The following is a 26,129-nucleotide window of genomic DNA, read 5'->3' on the forward strand; positions in this document are numbered from 1 at the left end:
AGAACAAGAATACAAACTACTGGGCACAGTACAAAGAACAAAGCAAGCTCCCTGAGAGCTGGAGGATGAAGCTGCTGAGCAAACATGCCTATCCCTAGAGTGCCGTTGAACAGAGCCATTGAGCGAGATAACGCTCTACAAACACTTGAACACTACAAACTGCAAGGAGGAGGAAGACTACAGTGGGTTGCAACTGTGACAAAGGCATTTCTTCACAGGAAACCTAAAATAAAGCTGTAGAAAATATCTTAAATGCATGTAGCAGCCCAAAGGATTCTGCCCTGCCTACAGTGAGCAAGTGAAATCGCCTGTGTGGTGGATATATAACAGCAGATGTAAGATACAGCCCTAAGCTGGCAGGGAAACAAGAATCCCAGACTGGTTTGGGTTGGAAAGGATCTTAAAGCTCATCCAGTTCCAACCTCTGCCATGGGCAGGGACACCTCACACCAGACCAGGTTGCTCCAAGTCCCATCCAACCTGACCTTGAACACTGCCAGGGATGGGACAACCACAGCTTCTCTGGGCACCCTGTGCCAGTGCCTCAGCACCCTCACAGGGAAAAGCTGCAAGGGACTGGCAAGTACTGCACAACAGAAGGTTCTGAAGCCCTGATCCCACAAACACAGACTCATTTTAATATTAATTAACACAGAGTTCCATGAACATTGAAATAAATCTTTACTGAAAGGCATGGATGCTCCATGTCTCCACAAAATCAGGACCTCACAGAGCTGAGAAATACAAGCCAACTGCTCTGGAGCACCTCAAAGGCTGGGATTCTTCCTGGGAAATTATGCTGTTGTAGTAAGTCCAGACTGTTAAACCTCAAGTAAATCGCCACTGCAGAGGAGGCACAGGTAGGTACCATCTGCTTACTTTCAATTCAAATACATGTGATTGCTGTGCTGACCTTTAATTTATAGCCTGCTTCTTGATTCCTGAGCGTGCCATACTCGGATGGGATTGCACTGTGCATATCCCCAAAGGAAACCATTCACCCTTAGGAACACCAAGCATGGTTTTTATTCTAGGGCACTGCGACAAATCGCAGCATTAGTGCGGAACCAAGAGCTTCAAAATGATCAGGACTAAATGAAACGCACAGCTCAGGTGCAGCAACACAATTCTGCAACGCTATTAAAAGACATAAAGCAGCATTAGGGAAAAAGCACATTGAGAAACCATTATCCTTGGAAATAAAGGAGGAGAGTCAAAAATAAGTTGCTGCTGTTTCCCTCTGAAAGAGGATTTTAGCCCCCTCATTCAGACTAACTACAGAGGCCTATGCAAAAGACACTTTGCTCCATTCATGGCAGGTAACTGTTGGGAGATTATGAACATTGAATCAACATCCTCAGGGGACACACACCTCTGGCAGAGGAATAAGACTTGTCATAAAACTATGAGAAGGTATTAATTATGCTTATCATCACTGAGCCAGTTGCCATTTAGAAGCCACACTTTTAAAGCTGTGACCATAACTGTACACCCCCTTTCTTACACATACACTACCTGCTACAGGGGTGAGGAGAAGGAGGAAGCTTCCAGAACACTTGCTCTGACTCATCTCATTTATTGCCTATTGCAACAAACATCCCTTCATGTGCACTTACTCAACATTCTTTTATTGTCAGTGCATGACTCTAGCCATTGCTTGCAGATCAGGGCTTAAAACCGAACCTGTTCTCATCATGAATCTATGCCTCGCTCTGTTAATGCTGTGTACTCACCCTTATCAATAAGCATGGAATTCATTCCCACTCCTTCTCCCTAGGAGATGGGGTAGCAGGTCTGCTAGTCCGGTAAGCACATGCAACAGACACAAACTCGGTGTGCACTTTAGGATGCCAGGTAATTCGTGCCACATCACATTAACACCCAGCTGAAAATCCAGACCCTTGGAGGCAATGGTATAATGTTGTATCTTACGTGCTCAGAACACACCCGCATGGAAAGAAACTACAGGATTTGTTCTTTCTTAAATCAAACAAGAACTTACTTGTGCAACCTTAATATTCTTTGAACATTTTAGGATGGGCATGTCCCTCACCATAGGGAAAAAATTAATAGCTTCAGCATGCAAAACTATTTAACTCCAAATTTACAAAACAGGGTTTTTTCCTTACTTGGAAAGCAAACAACAGTGGAAGCAAATCTTCAATGAGCCCTTCCACCCAGGAGTATGTCTAGAATCTCTTATGGAGACCATTCAACCATAGAACACCCCTTACTTCATCCTAAAGCTCAAGTATCAAAATTGATAAACACAAACCACTCATTTTCATCTGCTCCTTCCCCAAAAGTCCTCTCATCATCTTTTCTCTGCCCTTGCAGCGTTCCATTTCTCTACATCACATCCTCATCCCTTCAAACTGCACTTCTTCCCCCTAGGAGAGGCATCAGGCAATTTTAAGTGGCCTTACCTTTCCCACTTCCCACCACGCCTCACAGTGCTGGTGCAAGACTCCCCCAAACTACTCACATCTATCATCAGTACCATTCTGTTGGCAAACAGAACTAGTGTGTTAGAACGATTCACCATGAACTGCTACAGTAAATACTGGTACAAAAGAAAAGGTCCTCAGAGGCATCTCTCTTAATAAGCAAATAAAGTTTTATTAAATCCCAACATTTAAAGCATTTGTTATACCACAATTTACATATTTTCAAATCCACTCTATACTGATTATTTAATGTAATAAATATAACTTCCACAGAGTGATGATACTGTTCTATTCTGGTATTATTCTTACAGTGATTAACTTCCTCCCAACCCTTCAACTGGCCTTTTCAGGAAGAAATATATATTCATTTAAGTCCTCCAAATCAAATACATTCCACACACACCAAAGAAAACATCATTACAAACAAAAAAAGCAGCACAGCAATTTTCTTCCCATCTGGAATACTGAACATAGGTCTGCATGGTGAAAAGTCAAATGGGGAAAAGTATGGAGAAAGACTTGAAGGATAATTAGGGATTGCTGTCAGATTTCACAAGAGGTTAATTCCTCTTGCTATCAAAACCAAAGTTGATCTAGAATCCTTTCCACCCATGCTTAAAGAAAAAGGCATATCAGGAAAAGGCTTTGAAGTGTTTTGGCACAGAAAGAAACCATTGGAAGTGATAACCATCAAGGCTTCAGAGGGAGAGACTTAAAAATAACATAGAACTACTAAATTCCACTGGGAGTACTCAATAGATTCGTGAAATGATAATGTGACCACTCCTAAAAGGATGTGCATTGGTCCTGAAAGGATACACGGAAATCTTCTAAGAGAGGCATGGACAAAGTAACAAAGAAGCCACCTATGCACCCCTGTGATGGAAGGCCCACTTCAGCTAGGTTTTTGCACACAGTGGGACAGAGTGTAGAGAGAAGAAACAAGGACAGGGATGAAAAAGAGAAAAATACTAGCAACTCACTGGGAAACTAATACTACCTAAAACCAGTCCCACAAAAGCATCCTGATGAGAAAACTTGCTTAAAAACGTATTCCATCTAATAAATATGGAATTAGTTAAGCTTAACCCTCAGCCTAACAAGTGAAAAGCTATCCTCCTGGACCACTGGCCTAGAGTGAATCCTCTGCACTACTAAGCCCAGAATACTGCTTTTAACTGAAGGCATGGTGATAAGTTAAGAGAGGATTACAGGCTATCAAGATTCTCTCTACATAAAGACTGTTTGACATTACACTACTGATGGGAAAGAACCTCAACTGGATCCCATATGGGTAGTATTAAATACATGTGGAAACTTCAGGATAATTAAGCAGATACTATTGCACAAGCATAAAGAAGTTCATAAAGTTATAGGCGCTGGGGAGCAGTAATTATCTAGTCCAGAAAGTAGGGAGCCTGGCTGATGAGGTGCTCAGTTTTCAATGACTCCTCCAAGTCTTCTACCAACCTTCCAGCACATGACACATTTGCCCTATTTCTCAACATTCCTGTAGTAAAAATGAAAGCTTTTGAAGAGAGGCAGAGGATACAAAACCAGCTTAGCAGCTAGAAACTCTGCCAGGGCAAGGGTGTCTGAAGGCAGTGGACGAAGTGAAACTGAAATGTCGCAGACGGAAAAGCTCAACTTCACTGTGGCACTGCTCAAATACACCCACATTCCTCCTGCAAAAGGGCAACAGGAGCAGAAGAACAAACCAGCAGTGTGTCTGGTTCAGGATCACAAGGAAAGCAGGAAAAGATTGAACACCACCTGGTCATGCCATCCTCAGTCTCCTGTGTAAGAACCAATCTCTTTCGCCACATGCTGCATGGGTCTGCCTGAGAGGAACCCAGGTACTGCTGGGCAGAAGGGCAAAGCAAGGGACATCCTGCAGCTACAGACTTCAGAGGCAGGATTCCCAGACTTGCACTGTTCATGGTTTTCATACAGCAACACCAGGGTTGAAGGGCAGAAGAGAGGAAGATGTGCAGAAGTCAACTGCTTCATCGTCCTGGATGATACACACACATGATGATACACATTACATCCTGGCTTTCTTATATGAAAAGAGAGATAAAAAAGCAAGAATTGCATGGAATTATATGCCCAGAATTATATGGATTTGTGTTAAGCCCTTCTAGGAAACACAGACAGAAAATCTCCATCCCTCATTTTTCTGTAGCAGTTGTTCTGCTATGTGCCTATCAGACAACCAGGACATTGACAGATAAACGCTGCTAAGGAGAAGTCAACTGCTGCAGAGTTCAGTATTCTCAAATAGGGCACCATTTACTTGAAATATTAAAACCTCAAGCAAAATTCAAGCATTAATCCATTTGCATTGTTTTCAAATAGCATCTTCTTACTCTTGTTAAGAGAAAAATCACAGAAGATCAATTGAGCATCAACAAAAAACGTGCAGAATGAAAAGAGACTATTTCAGCTTTGGATTTCTGCTTTACATAGGAGGTCCTGTATGCACAGACAGCAAGAAAAGTTTGGTGATTCCAAGTTTTCTCTCTTATTTGCTTTTATGAGAGCTATTTTCGGCAAGTAATGATCTGATGCCCAGTTATTCTGGGGGAAATGCCTGCAGAAACACAGCTGCTTCACCCTTTGGTATCAGTCTCCCCAAAAATTGGATTTCAAGGACTGATGCATGGCAACTTACAGTACTGATAACACAGACTGGAAGCCCTAGTGCGTGCTGCAGACAGCTAAGAAAATACCCTTAAAACCATTCCCTTCCCAGAACATTCCTAGCAAAAGGCTTCTTGAGTTTACAGACTTTGTGGATACTCTTCAATTCCTTCTGCAAAACATGCACAAATGATTTCGCTGCAAGAGATGAGGACTTCACCTGCCTCAGGCTGGAGAAGGCAGCTCCTGATGGATAACCAACAGTGGAACACGAAGCAGCTGCACGACGCAGATATTGCTGAACATGCACAGGACACATTGTCTCTGTCACATCAGTGCTATCTTTAAATGCAGAACCTCAATAATAGTAATAATAAACACAAAGAATTAATATCCTCAGCATTTTAAAATGCCCCCATTTGTTTTGTAGGCCCAAGATACATTTGGTGTTTTCTGCTCACACTGAACAGAACCTGCTGAAGTCCACCCCAACGTATCTTCTGCAGCTTCCCTGAAACGGGGTGGGCTTCCAGAGCGAAAGAGCCAAGATACTGACCAAAAAGCATGGTCCAAGTCTGTCAAATGGAAAACTCCTCAAGGAGAACGGAGAATTATCTCTGTTATTTCAGCTCTGCTGCCCAGCCTCATGGGTATTCCAAAGTACATCGTCCCCGGGCTGACATACACAAAGGTGTTCTGCCCAACTTTATACAAGCCAACAAAGAACGGATTCAGCAAATAAGCTCCAGCATTTAGTGGGAAAATCTGCCCTCCATGAGTATGGCCAGAGAGAATTAAGTTGATGTCTGGTCTCTCCCGAAGGGCCCACTTGGCAGCAACAGGCTGATGAGCTAACAGCACTATCGCATGCTCACTGCTACAGCCTTCCAGGGCTTGCTTTAAATCCATGCCATGTCCCGAGTAGTGCAAGGCATCTGCTTCAATATCATCAACACCAGCCAGACAGAACCAGTCCTTGGTGCTCTGTGGGGAAACAATCTTCACATTCTCATTATGCAGCGGCCGAATGTTGAATGATTTTAACAGCTCAAACCAGTTGCTAACATCTGAGGTGTAGTACTCATGGTTTCCTGTGACAAAGTAAGTCCCCAGAGGGGAGGCAAGTTCTCCAAGAGGTTCAACAGCAGGTCGGAGGATCTCTGCCTCAGAGTCAGTCAGGTCCCCAACAATCACAGTGATATCTGGTTTTAAAGCCTTAACCATCCTCACAATCATGGCAAGCTTGGTCTTCCCAACTGTAGGCCCCAGATGGATATCTGAAAGCAACACCACTTTCAGGTTATTCATGGCTGAGGACAGCTTGTGAACTGGAACTTCCACCGAATTCACAGCAGGAGGCTGGGAGGCATTTAGCAGCCCCACAACAGTCAGCACAACAGTCAGCAGCACTGCCAAGACTGGTTTCATCACTGGTCTGTTCTTGTGGCCAGTGCCTGCCTTAGCCCCTTTCCCAGCCAACAACTTGTAAGCCTGCTCTACAGAGCCTAGAGTGAAAAGGAAGAACATCAGAATGATATAGGCCCCCAGGCAAGTGTAGGCAGCTAAAGAAAAGAAATAGGGCTCTTCTGCAACAAGAAACAGCATCGTGAAGAAGCTTGAGTGTGCCAGAGCCAGAAACATGAACACAGCTATTTTCCAGGGCATGAAACAGAACGAGCTGGCAAACGAAGCCCTGGAGAATGTGGTAACTACACTTCTCCACACGTGAAGAGATCCTATCAACATAAGTGCATTAGCAAACAGTGCCATCTGCAGCCTCAGGAGCCAGCGCCGCATCCTGAGGTCGAGCTTTTCTGACAGGTAACTCCGCGACAGCATCATGGAGAGGAAAACCACTCCTGCAGCCACTGCAGCCTTTGCTTCAAGGGATGCTTGCTTGAAGGACATCATTTTGGCTTCCCAACCGGTCCCTTTTGTTCTGCAGGAGTCTCCAGTAGGCAATAATGTGGTTATGAAGGGATGCCTTGGGTCAACGAAGCCTGCAACCAGGAACCAGTATCAGCCCATTTAAAACAGCACAGACATTCCCTTTTTCCCAGCCTGCAATGAAGGACTGTTACTCTGTACATGCTACAAGAGACTGGGTCATGCAGAATCGCTATCATAGAGACAGAGAGGAGGCTTCCTGATGTGGAATAAATCAGGCAACTGAAAACACTGGATTCTGGCAGTCCCCTTTCAAGCTCTCTGCCTGCCTCCCTCAATTACTCCTTCCACCCCCTTTTACTTTTTAATACACTCTTTCCTCATTAAGACTTCCTTATAGTAGATGGCAGCAGATCACAGCAGTGATGCAACAAGTCTGTGAACAATCATCACACTGTTTGTCAGCCTCACACATGTTCTGGGACTAAGATGCTCTGCTGTTAACTTCACACACACAATTTTCTGCTCTGCCCAAGCAGCCGGCTCCATCTCGAAAGCAGGTCTCACCCCACATCATCCTCACTGAATGCAAGGCATTTTACTAACACCTGCTGCAGCAGCAGTGAAATCCCCACTGGAACAGCACCAGATGCAATTGTGGGACCAGAAAATCTAGGAGATGCATCATCCACAGGTATCTTTGCCTTCAGCTGTGAATAACACCTCCCCAAAGCCCTCAGAATCAGTAGGGCCAGCGAAACCACACTGTGCTTGGCTACTCACCTCCTGCTCACTTCCACTACATGTACAACTCCTAAGGCTCAACAGCTACTCACACATATCCTGGTCTAACAGATGCAACTATGATGAAAAGGGACTAAAACATCACACACTGCTCCTGCAGAAGTAAAGGGAGCACTAAGTGTAACACATCACTGATTCAGACTGAAAGTAAGCAAGCAAGCACCAGTTAGGTTTGAATCCCACCGTAATTCCCTGTTTGCCCTGTATTTTGCACAGAGTTCATAGGGCTTCTGCTAAAGTTTGCACATTTCTGGTTAAAATAAACCTACTGGTCTTTCATAATACAGAGTAGAGAGAAAGCTGAGATGACAAAGTGCCTTATTTAAAGCCATGCAGCAGCATATACACGCTTTCAAAACCCTTCCTCTCTCTCAGCCCACACTTGACTAGAGAAAGAGAAAGCAATCTTAACAGCCAGAAATACCTCAGAATTAGGGCACAAAAGCAGGCTTGTGGTGCCCTGCAGCAAGCTTGAGCCCCTTAGTCTACAAATCCAGTTTGCCAGGTTGCTTACCTGCAGCACATACTTCCCCACGCTCATTTCAAAGCGCATCAGCACCTCCGTGATGACAGGACCCTGCTGTATTTTGAGAACTAGACCAAGTTTTAACGAGCCCCCTTCCCTCAGTGCTTGCTCAGGGAGCCGTGGGTCGACAGTGAACCATCAGCCCTCGCAGCTGGTACAAAACTACTCTATTTTACACACATGCCTCTGCAGCAAATGAGCGGAGTCAGGAAGATCAGAGCATAAGAAATGCCTTACTGGTTTGAGCCCACAGCTCCTTGACACACCAGGCCACATTCTGTCTGGACAACAGCAATAAGAAATGCTGTTTAAGGGAACAGCCTGACCCCGGCCACTGTCTGTGGCTGCTCTCCTCACGCTCCAGCTGACAGAGCTCCTGCATCAGGGATGCTGGAAGGCAAATCCTTGCCTGGGCCTTTTTGGATTGTTTTGTTGATTAACCCAATGTATTTTAATTTGGCTAATCCTCATTTGGGACCTGTTAAACCCTGCCTGCTTCTACAACCTCCCGCTGCAGCAAATCCTTGGAACAGTTTGGGTTGGAAGGGACCTTCAAAGCTCATCCAGTCCAACCCCCTGCAATGAGCAGGGACATCTTCAACCAGATCAGGTTGCCCAGAACCACATCCAGCCTGGCCCGGGATGTCCCCAGGGATGGTTCATCCACCGCCTCTCTGGGCAACCCGTGCCTTACCCAGCTGCAGCGCCTGCTACGGGAACATCAACGCCGGGTTTCAAGCTCCAGCCACAAGGCTCCCATAGCCGATACAGCGACACAGGACGTGCCCGGGCACCCACTGCACGCACCGCAGCAGCAGAGCGGCTGCGGACCTTGGGCAGCTCCGGCCAGGCGCCTCTCCCTGCACACACCACACCAGAGCAAGCTTCCCCTGCGATGCGCTCCCCAACTCCGGTATCCCCGCCGCGGTGCAAAGGCCGCACCGCCCGCCCCTCCTCAGCGAGGTCCCGGCGCGGCCCAGGCCTCACGGGACAAGGCCCGGGTTATCACCACCCGCAACCACCGGAGCTGGTTAACGCGAAACGGACCGAATTCATCACCCCCACCCGCGGGCAGACATGCCCGCCCCGCAACCCCCGCGGAGCCCAGGGCCGCCCCGAACCCCCGGAGGAAGCGGCAAGGGACTCACCGCGGCGCGGAGGATGGCCGCCAGCCCGGCCAAGGGGAGCAGCAGCCGCAGCATGGCGGCCGGCGGTGGGCAGACGGGAACCGGCCGCTCCTCAGCCCAGCGCCCCGGGACGAGGCGGTGTCGGCGGAGGGGAACGACTGCTCCGTCAGGCCCCGCTCCGCCCCGACGAGGCCTGCTCCGCCCCGCTCCCAGCTGGCCCTGCCCCGGTTGTCAGCCATGGGGCAAAGCCCAGATCCGGGAGCTTTCGAGGCTGAAATTGTGTGATTTATAGCTCGGTAGGAGCACGCTTTTGATTTGCAAAGCGTTTGCAGGTGTCTCGGGTGGGAATGATGTTCTGCAGGGGCACCTTGGCCCTGCTTGAAGGTGAGAGGGAGCAGTTCCTGCTTGTCAGGAGTAACCCAGGTGCTTTGCTTTTACCTCGCCTTGGGGAAACGAGGAGCAGCTGAGCGGACCTGCCATGGGCAGGCTTGTCTCGAGTGTTCTGAGCTATAGAAAGTTCCTAGATAATGGGATTTGCTTGTGTGTGAGAGGCACCGACCTCACCGAGCGCAAACATGCGCCTCGTAGAGGACATGGAGTCTTAGGTGATGTGGGTTTAGTGCGAGGTGTCCTTGCCCATGGCAGGGGGTTGGAACTGGGTGATCTTAAGGTGCTTTCCAACCCAAACCAGTCTGGGATCCTATGGCATTGGATCACAGCCACACACATTGCAGCTGAGGGGCTGCTGAGCCTGTTTGGACAGAGAAGGGTGAATGTCCTCCGTTTACCCTGGTAGAGGAAAGCAAGTATGTTAAGAGATAGATCTAGTGCAATCACAGAGGAGTTTTCACTGTGACAAAAGGAAACCTCTTGGTCAGCCTCAGCAGAGGGCGTAACCCCCAGTTCTGTTCCATTTCTGCAGAATCTGATGGTTTAAGCACATGGAGCTGTGTGTGCCCCTGCCATTAGCACACACACTGAATGAGGAGCTTAAAAGTCAACCCCAAATTGGGCTCAAAAGTGAGTATGTGGAAGGTAAATGAAGACACAGAAGAGATGCTGGTAGTTGTCATTTTCCCACTTAAAGCAAACCAAAAAGAAGTGTTACACGTGCAAGTTCTCTTGGTGAGCAAACAGAGATGCTTAGTTTTGTAATGACATGAGCTGGAGGGAAGTGACAAGTTATTTCACGATCCAGGTGGGTATTGCAAGAACTGAGCCCATTGTCTCTGCTTTGGTTTGAAATGAATTACCTGGGGACAGCCCTGAGCAAGGATGCAAATAGGGAACCAATTTGGCAAGAGGATTTGTAAGGTTCACCCTGTTCTCCTCCTTGTGTTCCCACCAATGGGGTAAAAATGATGGTGGCATCAACTGCAGTCACTGAATAAGTGGGACGTGGCAGAAAAAGCACAAACAGGATGAGCAGCTGCCCATGTTCTGCTCTGGAGACTCTTAAGACAGTGGAAGTGTCTCTGTGCCATGGGTAGCTTAAGTTACATTTATTACTTTGCTTCTAGGGATAATTAAGCTAAGCCTAATGAAAGTCACTGAAATACAGAATGTGAAGGCTCAGATTCATGAAGGAGAGGCCAAAAGACATGAAGATCCTTTGCACGAGAGGCTTTACCCATGGGCATGCTTTTACCATACTGCAGTTAATGCAGCTCTCCCAACGAGGAATGACTGCATTACACTGAGGGCCAAACTAGCTGGAATTAGGGGTATTTCCATGGATCCACTGGCAGGCAGCCATGTGCCATGCACTGTACAGAGGTACTGGCACATACAAGCCTACACCCGCTGCAGGAGGAGTTTCAGCATGACAACTGGTTATTGAGGGTACAGAGACACCTTAGCGGCGATTTTGCAGTTGAGCACCAGAGCTTCTTCCCCTTGTGCACACTGAAGCTGCTCATGTTCAGTTTCTCATCAACCAACACCCCCAAGTCTTTCTCCTCAGGCTGCTCTGAATCTCTTCTCTGCCCAACCTGTAGCTGTGCCTGAAAAATCAGCAGAAAAATGATGGTTGTGAGAGGTCTTCCCTTTGCTATTGAAAAGAGAACACTGTGTTTGAGCCACCTAAACCATGCAGAGAAAACAGCCTGTAACAGGTCTTATTGGGCTGGGGTCTCGGGAGGGAGCACACACCCACCTCAGCCCACATAAACCTCAAAGTGATGTGACTGCTGGCTGTGATGATGAAAACAGCTAAATAATTAGAACCCAGACATCAGTTTCTGCGGCGTTGGTTTGTCTCCCAGCCAGAAGCATTTCAAAAGGTTGAGGTTTTACATTAAAAGAAGACAGCACAAAGTCACAGCTGTACTTCAGAGCTGTTTCAGATCAGTTGTTTTCCCTGCGTCTTTCCTCTCCAGGTCACGGAGCCTCCTTCAAGACTGAGTGAAGCTCTGGGTGAAGATGGCTGCTGCAAGTGGAGTGAGTATACAGCTACAATGCTGTGTTATCTCCTTTTTACTTTCCCCTCTCTTTGCCCCCATCAGTTTTCTGCCTCTCTTGAGCCACTGATGCTGTCCCACAAAAAGCCTCTTACCTCTTTCAAAGGGGGGGATTTTGCATTTTATTCTGTATTTGAAGCTGCTGAGCCAACAGTGATTTGAATAGTCTGACAGAGATCTCCCCACCTGCCATTTTAATAGCTGAAGTGGGCAGGAGGTGGTGAACTGCTCCTTCATAAAGACTTTGTTACTCAACAGGTCATTTTTATACGTCTCTGCCATGCCGCACACTTCAAGCGGTCTGAAACGTGCTGTGTTTCACCAGCAGCCTTTGCTCTTTCCCATCTGAAATGGAACATATTGGGGATCTTCAACTGCACTTGGTGGAGAGAGGCAAATTTGTGCTTTACTGAGCCACCTCTCAACACAAATTTGCCTCATGTCTCACTGCAGGTCACCCACCCTGGCAAGACCAACCTGGAATACTACAGGAACGACAGCACAGAGCTGTCCCTGTATGGAATCCCAGTGAACAACATGGACTTTATGTGTGACATGAGGCAGGTCAGGCAGTTTGCTCGAGCCTTCCTGCCTGTGTTCTTCGGGCTCATCTTCTCTGTGGGCATTGTGGGAAATGCCTTGGTCCTGCTCATGTATTGCAAACACTGCTTCAGGAGGAGCATGATGGATCAGTACCTGCTTCACTTGGCCATTGCAGACCTGCTCCTCCTCTTCACCCTCCCCTTCTGGGCCAAGGCTGCCTCCGATGGCTGGATCTTCAAGAACCTCATGTGCAAAGTTGTCAACAGTATGTATAAGATCAACTTCTGCAGCTTATTTCTAACCTGCATCAGCTTGGACAGGTACAACACTATTGTCCAGGTGACGAAAACTAACGCCTCTAAGCGAAGGCAGCTCCTGCGCAGCAAAGTGATGCGCTGGGCTGTCTGGCTGACATCCGTGAGCCTGTGCATCCCAGAAATCATGTACAGCCAAAGCATGCAGGTGGGTGACATAACAGTTTGCAAAATCACATATCCACCAACCAGCAGCATGAATTTCAGAGTTACTCTCCTAGCCTTGAAAGTCACATTCGGATTCTTCCTCACGCTCCTTGTCATGATTATTTGTTACACCCTTATCATCAACACCCCCCTGCAAGCCAAAAGATCCCACAAGCAGAAGTCACTGAAGATCATCACCATGATCATCACCGCTTTCCTCCTCTCCCAGTTCCCGTACAACATTGTTTTGCTGGTCAAAGCCATCAGCACCTGTGCCAGGGCGAAACAGAGCTGTGATGCTGCCGGGCGGCTGGACATCGCGCTGCAGGTCACCCAGAGCATCGCCTTCCTCCACAGCTGCCTCAACCCCTTTCTCTACGCCTTTGCTGGTGAGCGGTTCAGGACAGCCCTGGGCAGGGCAATGCTGAGTGGTGGCTTCTGCTGGAGCAGGGGCCAAGACCAGTGCTCCTCTGCCTGCAACAGCCATGAGCACAGCTCACACTGGTCCTTTGCCGTGCTGGGGAAGCGGCGGGTGAGGAGCTCCTTCACTCTCAAGCGCACACTTAATCATAGAGTCATAGAATCAGCCAGGCTGGAAAACACCTTTAAGATCATCAAGTCCAACCACTGACCTCCTCTATTCTGGCCCCTCCATGCCAAGTCTTCTTGTAAGTTAGTGTTTGTCTCTGCCCTGCTCCAGAGGAGCACCAGACTCCTTGGAAACTGTATATCCCAAAGACTCTCCTAGAGGAGTGGGGAGGGCTGGGAGCTGCTTGCATGCCCCATCCTTGCTGCATGGGATCCAGCTGGGGCTCGCTGGCTTGAAAGGAAGGGAAACCTTCAGCACAGGGCAGCTAAATGGAGCCATAGTCGTAAGCAGAACTGATAGAGAACAAAAGCCGTCTCTGAGGCAGCTCTAAATACCTGTCCCATCTGCAGCTCAGACCACAGCCTGACAGAACAAGCCTTGCAGGGAGGCGGTAAACCAGCTACAGCAGCAACGGAGGCAGAGGAAGCAGCAGGAGGAGGAATCAGCCTTCATTTGCTGTCTACCCAGTTTCCTATGGGGAGCCTGCCTGCTCCTACACCAGCTCCTCTCCCCTCTAATGGAGGGCAGCCTTTAGCTCCTCGGTTTACTGCACTAGAAAGTGCTGCTCTCTGTGGCTGTGCCTGTGCAGGTGATTCTTCTTGCAAAGAAAGGGCAATAGTTTGTGTTTATCAAGTGGCTGATGCAGAAGTAGTTCTATACTTTAGCTGTGTGATGTCAGGTGAAATTGGGTACAATTTATTTGCTACAGTTCCTTATTTTGATACTGGAAACAAATCACACCTCACAATAAAAATTCAAGATCATCAGGGACACTAAGTTATATTTGCCATGTGGGGAGAGCCATAGTAAGCCAGAAAGCAAACCCAAGCCTGTGGGTCAACAAAGTGCAGGCTATTCACTAGTATCTTTGCTAATGGTGAGAAAAATACATTTAGCCTGGGGCCAGTAAAACAGAGATTAAGTATTAATGAAATCTAGATTGAAACTCCAGGTTGGTGAAGGCAGGGGCTCCCCAAAGCAGTGTGCTCTAATGCACCCCACAACTTCTATGGGGCTTTTGGTGTGCCAGGGTCGGTGCCCATGGCCATCCCCTGCCTGTCCTGCACCTCCCAGTCTTCAACTGCAAGTTATAGTGCCCAGAGGCTTTGTTTTAAGCAGCCACATTGAAATTGTTTTGCTTCCTGGTCATCGTTTCTTGCATTATTGGTCACTATTTCTTGGTCATTATTATTTCTTGCAGGTAGAAGGTGTTTTCATTGTGCATTGGTCACTAAAGCAGGTTGATGAACACAAGTTTCTGCACCGTTTGGTGCTGCTTTTCCAGCTGACAGATGGGGTTCTAGTTTCATATGTGTTTATTAAGATTTTGTGAGCTTTTGTAACTTTTCCTTAGGGAAAAAAACAATGGTGAAAGATGGATGTGAGTTTTTACTACATCTGTAAGAAGGATGTGGGGGGGAGAGGGAGGTTGCAATTTGCATTAAGCTCAAATGCAAACGGAAGCTGAAATTCTGTCAAATAAAGGCACTGCCCACGTATGCTGAGAGGATGAACTGGTTGTTGCTTCCCCCATGTCCTTCCCAGGCTGGAATCCTGTTTCCAGTGACAGGACTTGCCCTTCCCAGACCAGGCAAAAGGAAACCTTTGCTAACAGGGTTTACTTCACCCTTGGGATGCGAGACCTCAGCCAAGCACCCCAGAGCAGGTTTTGGCTCCTGAGGCGAGGGGTAGGTGCAGTTTCAGGAAGGAGGGCAGGTTTCCAAGGCCAGGGGAGGAAGGAAAATGCTTCCCTGTGGCAGCTGAGCCCCACCAGCCCTTTCAGGGGTGAGCATGAGGATGCTCCTACACAGAGGGTCCTCCCAGCCCCAGAAGAGCCCTTGAGTCATGCAAAAGAACAGGCACCAAATTGCTGCTGACCTGTGGTCCTGCTCTGCAGTCTTGAGGCTCCTCATCCCTGCACAGCCTCTCCCCAGCCCCAGGAGCCTGAATTCTGGGGCCTTCTCAGAGCAGGTAAAAGCATCTTTGCTCTACAAGCCTCCCAAGGGTGTCCCCAGCCTTCAGCTGATGCTCTCTCCCTGAAGGGGAGGTTTCCCCAAGGGTGAGGGGTATTGTGGCCTCTCACATGTCCCATGGGACACTGTGCCTTACCCACAGCTCCAGCAGGATGGCCACCTGAGCAGCTGATGGAACACTGGAGAAGTCTGGGCTCTTCCACAGCTCCCTTCCCCTCTCTTTAAGGACATTCTCACCCAGATGTTCCTAGTTTTGGGCTGCAGCCTCCTCTGCTGTCCATTTTCTGAAGGAGAAGATAAAAAAGCTTGGCTTTTCTATGCCTTAAGCATTGCATCATCACCCTGAGAGCCTTCACTTTAACTCCTCATCGCCATAGAATCATAGACTCATAGACTGGTTTGGGTTGGAAAGGACCTTATGGTCATCCAGTTCCAAACCCCTGACATGGGCAGTGGCACCTCACACAAAACCAGGTTGCTCCAAGCTTCGTCCAACCTGGCCCTGAACACTGCCAGGGATGGGACAACCACAGCTTCTCTGGGCATCCTGTGCCAGTGCCTCAGCACCCTCACAGGGAAGAACTTTGCCGGTGGCTCTGAGCCAGCAGCACACAGTGGTATTTCCTCTATCTTGGGGTCCAGCTCACGCAGCACTGATTTATGGGTCTATTGTTACTCTGTTTTGCTGTACAGATGTGGCCCTTCTCCACCAGCATCACAAACTGGTTCCTATTTTCCTTATCTTGTGAGAATTCTTTCTTGCTCAGAAGCAGAATCATACAATCACCTGATGGATCCTCCAGGCAGAGCTTTCCCTACAAGACAGAAAAGGGACACATGTTCTCAGTGATAGAGAGTTTTATTTAATTCCTGAGGTTAAAAAAGGAGGAAAAAAGCATCAAGAAACATCCCAGTACACAACCGTCTACATCTCTGTAACTGTACAGACGCTGGGACACGTAAATCCCTCTTTCCCCTATCTGAAGCATGAAGTTTGATGTGAAAAGGGTTTGCAATTCTTTGGCAGTTAAGACCAAAAGATGCTTCTGAACAAGTTACAATCTCAGTGACTGAGCACAGCTAAAACTATAGTGCAATTTTCATTTTCAGTAAGGAGCAAAGACAGGCTTTTGTAGCTTTGCTGTCTTGTAACACGGTGCACTCTGGTGCAATACACCTCTGTGGTTTGTCATAAAGCAACATGGAGTAACGCTGAGTAAAGGAACACTGTCATTTCTTATAGCAACTGCATTCTTTCCTTCACATAAACCTCTGCATAACAACAAATACTATCCACCATTGCTCCAGCACCCAGGAAAAACCTCAATTGCTTCTGCTGACCTCTTTGTCACATGAATGCGACATCCCCTTCAACTCATTTCATCATCAGTTTTAAAAGGGCTTGACTGTTTGCTCTGCACATCCCCTGAGGTGGAAAAGGTTCCTTCTTCCAACTGACAGGATGAGATTCCTGTTCTTGAATAGTTGCTTGGAGCAGTTGCACTCCAGCCCACTTGTGGTACGTTACCAGCCAGTGTATTTAATCTTTTTTCTCCCTCTTAAATACTCTCCTTGGTTAAAAGCAAACTTCTCATCTTTAAAGTACAGGTTCTGGCTCCTTCTCTTAGTGTCCGCTTTCAGAGAGCAGTAAAGCCCCATAAAACTACTCTCATGGGGCAGGAAAACCTGAAGAAAAGGTACCCTAACGACACAAATGCTAACTAAAACCAATCCAGTGTTTTTGTTCCCCTCCTCACTGCTTCAGCCAGCCTCAGGACTGATTACATGGAAGGCTTGCAGGGAAACACCTGCCTTACTAGATGGAGGCAACTACTTGAAGAGCTAATAACCTTTAAAATACTTAATAATACTTAAAATATACTTAAAACAATTAAAAATACTTGCCAGAGGATGAAAAATGTTAAGAACTGGGATGCAGAGAGGAAATCAAGAGGCAAATCTGTCAAAGAACTTTGAATGGAGACATCTCAAATACTTCTGAGCAGAGATGTATGTCCTGTTTTGGCCTAAGATACTTGACAGTGTCCCTTTACCTTACATTTGGCATTTTAAGAAAGATATCCTAGTAAGATTAGTATTCTAGCTAAACCAACAGCAAAATGCTTTTAAAAAAACACACCTGAAAGCTTAAAGGAAAACTTGAGGAGCAGCTCAGTGAAGCTGCAGAGCATATGGTACACATTTTTAAGCAATAAATAATCTTTTCTTGTCTGATTAAATATAAAACATAGCTTCAACACTGAAATCTGCCATAACTCACCAACCGATCTGTGTGCCCGTTATTGCCTGTTTATTGCCCACTTCAGTCTCTTGTCCATCTCACTGCCATGCATACAGCCAGGTCAGGGTTCAACTGCATTGCAGCCTGTGCCCTCAGGAGGGGAGTAAACCAGTTTGCACCTTCTACTGGTGCCTGGTGGAGGCTGGGAGCACGCCACCAATTCTGGGAAGAGGCATCTGAAGGGAAGGCTATTGATGAGCTGGATGAAGCAGACACCTAAATCTAGGTGCTCCAGGAAACGGAGCCATCCTTTCACTGTGTTTTCCAACATCACTGGATTTATGCATTGTTACCAACTGGAATGAATGATCAGCAACCTTCAGCTTCACCTGCAGTATTCTTTCCTTTCCTATAATCAGAATTTCCCTCTACCTTGGCTGCTGCTATGTAAATAGAATCACAGAATCGACTTGGTTGGAAAAGACCTTTAGGATCATCAAGTCCAACCACTGAATCTCCAACACTTACCCTGTGAACTCCGCCTTTTAAACAACCAGCCTTTTGGTGTAGGAGATCCCTACAGGTAATGGATCAGACCTGCAACACAAAACACCAGCTGGACTCTCCTGGCTACCTTCCCTAGTCGAGCTGATCCCTCCAAATCCCTTCCCTTGTTTTTGCACTTAACAAGATTTGCCCCTTTCCCCTCCCCTAAATCATATGCTTCAGCTTGTGCTGTTCTTTCCCCTCATGGTTTATTTGCTGTCTCCCACCATGACCCCTTGTATACCAGCCACCAAGAGTCTACAGGGCTCCTGGCAGGCTGTGTTGGCCTTCTACTAAATGCTGTGCTAAAACCTTCCAGGTTTGAGGTTTCCCTGGGAGAACAACATCATAAGAAATCAAACACACCTAAAATGATGAGGAGGGCTGGTCAGGAGAAAGAGCTTTTCTTCTTTCTCCTGTCAAATGTTTTGCCTTTCCATTAGAAGACAGGATTTTTAAAGAGAAAAAACCCTCATTTTAGATATCTTGAAAAAAGTTGAAATTCTGTATAGACAGCAGATGGTTTGCATGGAAATGTTGTATAAATGAGAACCCAGCCTGCCCTAAAGGGCAGGACTGAGAGCCAGCTTTATCCCCAAATCTGAGACAAACTTAGCAGCTGGCTAGGGCAAGTGCAAGGGGTAGGAAGGGACAGAATACACCAGCACTGGGTGAAGAGCTCATGGGGCTGGATATGCATTTGGATTTAGATGGATGTTTTGAGACTGATTCAGACATTATTGCTACGTTCCACGTGTTCCAGACTGAGAGAGAGAGACACTGCTGACCCCCTCAGAAACTGTGCTTCCCTGTGAATGCTGATGACTAAGGTGCTAAAGCAGGAAAAGGGAATGCTCCCTTTCCTAATACCACAGTGAGCAGTGCTTCATTCTACAAATGACACTCCTGATTCTGCTGCTGGTACTCACCATAAGCACTGGTTTCAGTGCACCAGCTTACAGACACTGGTGAGAAAAAGTGAAAGGAGTTGCTGCTTCCTGTTGTGTTGTTTTGTAACTGGCATTCAGTACCACAGCATTTTTAAAAGCCAGGTAAGACTTACCAAATCTTATCCCAAAATGTAAGAATCCCCTATGTTTGCTGTTTATAAACTCTGGAAAAGATAAAATCTTCCAGATGGATTACTCTATATGCCTGTGAAGATTGAAGCATTGCATACTTGCTGTTCTGACTGCAGGAGCAGCAGAGCAGAACATAAGTGGTTATATTTACTCCTCAGTGAAGAGGTCAACAAAAATACACTTCTTTTTTTCTTAAATTTCCTTTTGAAGGAGATTTTTGGAAGGAATCAAAATTTCACTTTGCATTAACACTCCCCCACACTTATTTTTCTCTGCACTGAAACTGATTCTCGACCTGTTAAATCAAAGAACATGGCTTTTCAGCAATCTGTACACAGTACAGAACCATTAGTGTTCCTAAAAAGGCTTCCATTTTTAGTGTATACACATTCTCTAAGTGCATTATAACTATTGCATAGTTTCAAAGTCTTCAAATACAGTGGTAATCATAATGCTTCTGTGTACATAAATAAGATCATTTCTTAAAAAATTAATTTAAAATAACACAGTATAAGTCAAGGCTATGGAAGATCACTTCCATCATAGATGACAGGTCGCTCGACAGCCAAGTGATAGAACACTCTCTTTGAGATAAACCTGTCAAGGAAAAAAGAGAGAAAGATAATCACATTAGCTGAAGACAATTAGACAGGAAGCCTGGATTGCAGGCTTTCAGCTCATACTCAGTCAAAACACTGACTGTTGTTAACAAAAGAATGCCTGTGCAACAGCTGCCAGGGCTGTTGTTAATATAAGATGACAATCCTGACTAAACTGTCTTGGAAGTAGTCACAAGTGACTGGCTTACTTCTGTTTACCTTCCCAGATGTTGAGACAGAAAGGTGGAATTCTGGTGAGGTGAAGTTTAAAACCAAAACAAGAACAAGAACCAAAACTCAGGCTGAAGATATTCTGGCAGGCTGGGACCAATTCCTTATCCTTACTTCTGAATGGCAGAATACTGGTACATCTGATCACAGAATCACAGAATGGTTTGGGTTGGAAGGGACCTTCAGAGCTCATCCAGTCCAGCATCCTGCAATGAGCAGGGACATCTTCAACCAGATCAGGTTGCCCAGAACCACATCCAGCCTGGCCTGGGATGTCTCCAGGGATGGTTCATCCACTGCCTCTCTGCGCAGCCTGTGCCAGGGTTTTACCACTCTTATTGTAAGGAGTTTCTTCCTCACATCCAGCCTGCCCTGGCTTTGAGTTACAGCAGTGATCTCACAAAGAGATCTTCTCAGACCGTGACCATGATGGACAGAGTACCCCTCATGACCATGGTCAGTTCCACAGTCTGTAAAACTAACTTTTCCAGCCAGCTAGGACCTACCTAGAGAATGTGTTGTCAAATATCAGTGTGTAGATTCCAGAGTTTCTGACTTTCACCTGTCCTCTAATAGTTTCCTTATGAGAGTTGCAGCGGGTCATAGGAATAAGAACCTGGAATTCAATACAAATTGAAATGAAACTTGCCATTTGCCCTATAAATTGACATTTGCCTTCATATTCAGACTTAAGCTATCTTGAAGCTCTCAAAGTCCTTCTGTGCCTGCAAGACTACTTATTTTCACTGATTAGCATTAAAAATTCACCCAAACTAACACCTCACATTGAGACATCTGCTTTCCTTTAATAACCTGTTTACAGCATTAAACCATGGCTATAAATCTCTGCTTTAGAGACAGAGTCAAACCCGCATCTTTTTAATGTTAATCTAAGTAAGTTTACTAACATCAGCAATGATCCATTAAATATATCCAAGAGCATGATTTAGCTAAGTATGTCTCGTAATACCTGCTTTTATACTCCCAGCATTATAAAATAAGCTTTCTCAGCAGATCTGAATTGTTTATCTAAGCTGACAGCAAAAGTATGTGTTACCATCTATCTTGCTGTAAAACCCTACCAGAGACAGTTGTCAGAACAGCAAGTGACACAGATCAAAGACAAGCCTATAAACCCCAAAGTTGTATCAAACAGATGTACCAAAAAGCAATATTCACTTTTCCTTCAGCTTTCAGGTTAAGGAAAAAAAAAAAAAAAAAGAAACCATGGAGGGAATTAACGCATACTGTAAATGTCGTCTTGCCCCAGAGAAATCACAGCCTTAGAATTCACAGACTCACAGAATGGTTTGGGTTGGAAAGGACCTTAAGATCATCCAGTTCCAACCCCCTGCCATGGGCAGGGACACCTTACACCAGACAATGCTGCCCAAGGCTCTGTCCAACCTGGCCTTGAACACTGCCAGGGATGGGGCAGCCACAGCTTCTCTGGGCACCCTGTGCCAGCGCCTCAGCACCCTCACAGTGAAGAACTTCTGCCTTAGATCTAACCTGAACTTCCCCTGTTTCAGTTTGAACCCATCACCCCTTGTCCTGTCACTACAGTCCCTGATGAAGAGTCCCTCTCCAGCATCCTTGTAGCCCCCTTCAGACACTGGAAGCTGCTCTGAGGTCTCCACACAGCTTCTCTTCTCCAGGCTGAACAGCCCCAGTGTTCTCAGCCTGTCTCCATACAGGAGGTGCTCCAGCTCCTGATCATCCTTGTGACCTCCTCTGGACTTGCTCCAACAGCTCCATGTCCTTCTTATGTTGAGGACATCAGAACTGCACACAGTGCTGCAAGTGCGGTCCCCCCTTACCACAGTGGGTTAAACCAACAGCTGCCCTGTCTTCATTAAAACTTTGTAATTAGCTGAATAACATTGATTCACTTAATCCATAATCTTCAGGAAATACAGACAGCACACATAGAAAATGGTACCTGGGGCACTGGCAAAGCAATTCTGCATACCATCAAGGCACTTAAGTCTGTGCCTCACTGCTTCATCTGTCTCCTTGTGGCCTCTGCTTAAGAGCAGAGAGAGGAGGGGGAAAAAGAATAATTTTGGAGACTTGGACTTTTATCTTTGATTAATAACAAGGTGAATTTTAGATGTGACCTATAGAAGCTACAGTGCTTTTCAACTTCACATTTCCAGGCAACACGAAGATGTAGCTCTGCCTTCAGCAGCACTGTAGCTTAATTGCAGAATCAAGTCCTTAATGCAATAGCAACTGGCACTCTTGTGGATACCTTCTAGCTATATTTGCTGATTCCTCTGGTGGCTGACTGTAGTGTACTACAACCTCTTGTAACAAGGAAACAAAGGCCTTACTTTGCACTGCTCCAGCGGTGTGTCCTCTGATTCTTGGTAGACAACGCTGAAGGATATGCTTTTAGGGTCTGATGAAAAGATCCAGCTGATTGTTAGCCCTGTCTCTGTAACAGTGATGGGAATGATACTGTAGGTGCTGGACTTAATGAACAGCTCTTTGTTGCTTTCCCCAAAATTTAAGATCTCTTCCACTGTAAGGGGTAATCTGACCCTGGGAAGGAGAAAAATACAATTACTTGAAGAGACCCAGTGGTTTTAAACCACGACACCCAGTCTAATCACTCAGACAGAAACAGTAATCATTGTCTTTTATTTTCCGTCTATTTGAGGCAGACTCCACAGAAACTCTGGGACATGTTCACAAGATGCAGGAAAATTCAGCCTGGGATGAAGGCAAGAGGTACAGAAGAGATGACTGATATCAAGCACTTTCACTACTCTGGCAAATGTGGATATTATTCACTTATTTAGTTCATTTTGACTAGAAAAATGTAGTGCTTGAATAAAGCTTTATAGAATTACAACATAAGGAGTACAACATATATAGAGTACAACAAAAAAAGTCTGCTGCCCTCTACTGTTCTTTTTAAAGAAAAACTGAAACAAAAAATAGTCACCTAATTTGTTCACCTTTCCAGATACTATTTATTCAGGAAATAGGGATCAGGAGTACAGATGGGACAGAGGGTTGGAATGTGAACAGCAGCTCTGCCTAGATCCTCCAAAGCATCTAATGCTACAGCTGTTTTACCCAAGCAAGCTGCAAAAAAGCTGACTCAAAGTACAAGGAAAAAGGGAGTTCTTAGATGATCCCAAGTCCTGAAGCATTGTATTAGCCTACCTCATTCTGATATGTATTCCAAAATGCAAACAGTGAGGCCCTTAAACAGGAGAACGCTGCTTGCTCTCTTCAGGAGAGACCTGTCATTTCTAAGAGCTGTGGATCTCCTCTACATGACCCTAAGTAAAACTGATCTAACACCTCTCTCCTTAGGCCAACTAAATTGTTTCCAAATCAGTGAGCTCCCAGCAAACCACAGTACTGCGATTTGTTATCAAAACCCAACACATTTACCAGAGGATATTATACAGTCACCATGACAATTTGCTGCTCTAGAGTAAGGAAGAGCTCAGTGTCCAGCCATGGCTACACACACAGTGCTAAGGGATCGCAACAGAGGAAACTTTATATGAAGTTTTGCCTAACTTGCTACTTCCTCTTGGCTGAAGTGTGCCTTGGTGTTCTGGGGTGTCTCAGGTGTTCTTTGATTTTAATACTCTTGGGTTTGCCCTACAGCCCAGCTATGATTTTAGTTACTGGTTCTGCGAAGAGCAGCAACCTGGTTGAAACATGGACTAATTTACCTCCCTGCAGACTGAAGTTTAAAACCTTCCCCATAACTATGCCAAAATTTCAAAGCTAGGCCTAAGGGGACAGGGAAAAAAGGGGAATTTCTCCATGTGCCAGGCATTTACATATGTTAGATTCCCTTTTTGGCTGTGCAAGTGACATGCTATATCACTACTGCATGCAACTGTTAATTTCAGAGCAGGATACAGCAGGGAATTGTGTGCACACTCTTCACAAAGGTTGAACAGAGGTTCAGCTGAACATTTGATGCTGAACATATTATGCTATGCTAGGCAATGCAGTTTCCATGAGACCACCAATAAGTAATAGATACATGCTCTAAAAGGCCACAAATTCCCTCCCTGGGACAAAGGTCTAACTCACACTGCACTTCTGACTTGCCCTTGCAGTTTCATCCAGAGACTACAAGAAATACATGGCCTTCTCTCTAAGCCCCCTTCCTGTTCATTGCACCTCCTTCAATCAGAACAGGAAGGAAGGTTTTCTAATGTGATGTGGACCCAAATCTTTCCTTCTTGCTCCCTCTTGCACTGAAGTTTTGCAGGGCTGAAGAGAGAGGGCCCTGCTTATTGCTCCTGCTCTGTGTAGCAGAGCTATACCCTCTGCTCCTCCTCCTCAGACCAAATTCTACTGTGATCAGCTCTCCCAGGAGTCTGCAACTTATTCTTGCATGGCTGATACTTGAGCTCAGTCTACTCTTTTAGGTTGGTAGTAATGAAACTGTTCTGCTTACATGATTTCTCCTGACTTCAACAAGCATATCTCAGCATCTTGAGCAACTTGCCACTCTTCCGATTCATCAAAGGTTGAAGAATTGCACGTGCTGTTTCTAGGACAAGATAAAAGAGGAAAGACATGATTCTCTGAGTGATATGTGGTCAAATACCATCTGCATGCTCATGCCTTCCTAAAACAGAAACCTTCCGACAGCCACGATGCCCAATTCTAGAATCTTTATTTTGTGCATTCTAGTGACAAAACTGGGCAAAACTGCAGCCCCATTCTGCTACCCACTGTGCACAAATGGCACACTCTTCCGATCCTGTTTCCATGAGCTAGGAGCACATACATCCAGAACATCCCTCCTACAGTCTGAAGATAATCTGAGATGCTGCCAGGTTTTAGAGATTCCCTGGCAGGTGGAAATCTTGATGGAGGGCAGGCACAAGCAAGACTTGTCCTTGAAACGATGCTTCCACAGGGATGTGACATTTGCCCTGGATTTAATCTGCGAGGTGTTTTACAGACATATTATCCAGTTCCTTACTCTGACAATGGTGCCCCAGGTGTATCTTATTGCTGTAGAATCACTACCAGGTATCTTCTTTTCATAGAAGAAATACTGGGTGATTCAAACACAAATACCTCAAACAAGCTGTTACAGGACAAAGCAGGATACCTCCTCCCCACCATGATGCATCCAGAAGAGCAAAGGAAGTAGATGGAATAACCTGCCATGGATGGTAAGGAACAGACTCCTTGCACCAAAAGGGTGCAAGCTCTGGGTGAACACTGGGGTAGCACCAGCTAGGAATTACAGGACTGGGACACAGACAGAATGAGCTTGAGAGTCAGTAAACAAATGCTGATAGTTTCCATGTAAGAGCTTCTCTAACTGATACTTACTTTGCTTCTCTGCACCTCAGCAGGTTGATCAACTGAGACAATTAGGCTGTCATTCCCAGAAAAATAGCCAAGGCTTCTTATACACAGGGAACCAACTGGTTGGTTCCTTCCAAAAACCAGTGGTATCTAATAAAATCTTGTATCACATGTAGCATATGTGCTTCTGAACCATCAATCATGTAGCAACAGAATAACTGCCACACATTCTGCAGACCGATTCTTAAAACCAATGCACAGTTCAGCATTTTCTTTGAAATCCTATGGGACCTTGCTCTACAAGCAGCAGTGTTGAGTAGAAGAGCAGGAGAAAACATCTCCAGGTAACAGCACCTTCAGTCCACAGATTCATGGAATGGTTTAGGTTGGAAAGGAGCTTAAGATCATCCAGTTCCAACCCCCTGCCACAGACAGGGACACCTCACACCAGACCAAGTTGCTCCAAGTCCCTGTGTCCAACCTGGCCTTGAGCACTGCCAGGGATAGGGCAGCCACAGCTTCTCTGGGCACCCTGTGCCAGCGCCTCAGCACCCCCACAGGGAAGAACTTCTGCCTTAGATCTAACCTGAACTTCCCCTGTTTCAGTTTGAACCCATCACCCCTTGTCCTATCACTACAGTCCCTGATGAAGAGTCCCTC

The 26,129-nt window shown here is 46.1% G+C and overlaps 4 protein-coding genes across 10 annotated transcripts in view; 1 reads left to right on the plus strand and 3 right to left on the minus strand.

The window, feature by feature from the left end:
• The window catches only part of GLB1 (galactosidase beta 1), a 43,004-nt gene extending 33,433 nt beyond the window's left edge, over positions 1–9,571 (minus strand). Inside the window, exon 1 of the mRNA XM_062621832.1 lies at positions 9,456–9,571. Coding sequence (XP_062477816.1) covers positions 9,456–9,509 — 54 coding nt within the window. The 5' untranslated portion in view covers positions 9,510–9,571. The remainder of the gene's footprint in view (positions 1–9,455) is intronic.
• On the minus strand, positions 4,311–9,584 carry TMPPE (transmembrane protein with metallophosphoesterase domain). 2 transcript variants are annotated; one of them, XM_062621833.1, is made up of 2 exons: positions 9,456–9,584; positions 4,311–7,090 (listed from the first exon to the last, which is right to left on the minus strand). In XM_062621833.1, exon 2 carries the CDS (start codon positions 6,999–7,001, stop codon positions 5,685–5,687), a length of 1,317 nt encoding a protein of 438 aa, XP_062477817.1. In that variant the 5' UTR covers positions 7,002–7,090; positions 9,456–9,584; the 3' UTR covers positions 4,311–5,684. The 2 variants fall into 2 exon arrangements, with proteins under 2 accessions (XP_062477817.1, XP_062477818.1); XM_062621834.1 differs by lacking the exon at positions 9,456–9,584 and adding an exon at positions 7,761–8,978.
• Positions 9,585–11,753: 2,169 nt separating this feature from the next.
• Positions 11,754–14,010, plus strand: LOC134165264 (C-C chemokine receptor type 9-like). Its single transcript, XM_062621876.1, has 2 exons — positions 11,754–11,873; positions 12,347–14,010. The coding sequence occupies exons 1-2, from the start codon at positions 11,856–11,858 to the stop codon at positions 13,526–13,528; spliced, it is 1,200 nt and encodes a 399-aa protein (XP_062477860.1). The 5' UTR covers positions 11,754–11,855; the 3' UTR covers positions 13,529–14,010.
• Positions 14,011–16,299: 2,289 nt separating this feature from the next.
• The window catches only part of FYCO1 (FYVE and coiled-coil domain autophagy adaptor 1), a 42,020-nt gene continuing 32,190 nt past the window's right edge, over positions 16,300–26,129 (minus strand). For 5 of the 6 annotated variants that reach the window (XM_062621839.1, XM_062621840.1, XM_062621842.1 and 2 more), the window contains 4 exons: positions 24,601–24,696; positions 22,496–22,706; positions 20,666–20,775; positions 16,300–19,926 (listed from right to left, as the gene is read on the minus strand). In XM_062621839.1, the coding sequence (XP_062477823.1) occupies positions 19,851–19,926; positions 20,666–20,775; positions 22,496–22,706; positions 24,601–24,696 (493 nt within the window). In that variant the 3' untranslated portion in view covers positions 16,300–19,850. The remainder of the gene's footprint in view (positions 19,927–20,665; positions 20,776–22,495; positions 22,707–24,600; positions 24,697–26,129) is intronic. The other variant, XM_062621843.1, reaches the window with a different exon arrangement.

The sequence above is a fragment of the Pezoporus occidentalis genome, unplaced genomic scaffold, assembly GCF_034315485.1.
Source record: "Pezoporus occidentalis ecotype Australia unplaced genomic scaffold, CSIRO_AGI_Poc_V1 ctg235, whole genome shotgun sequence".
In the NCBI taxonomy this organism is placed as follows: domain Eukaryota; kingdom Metazoa; phylum Chordata; class Aves; order Psittaciformes; family Psittacidae; genus Pezoporus; species Pezoporus occidentalis.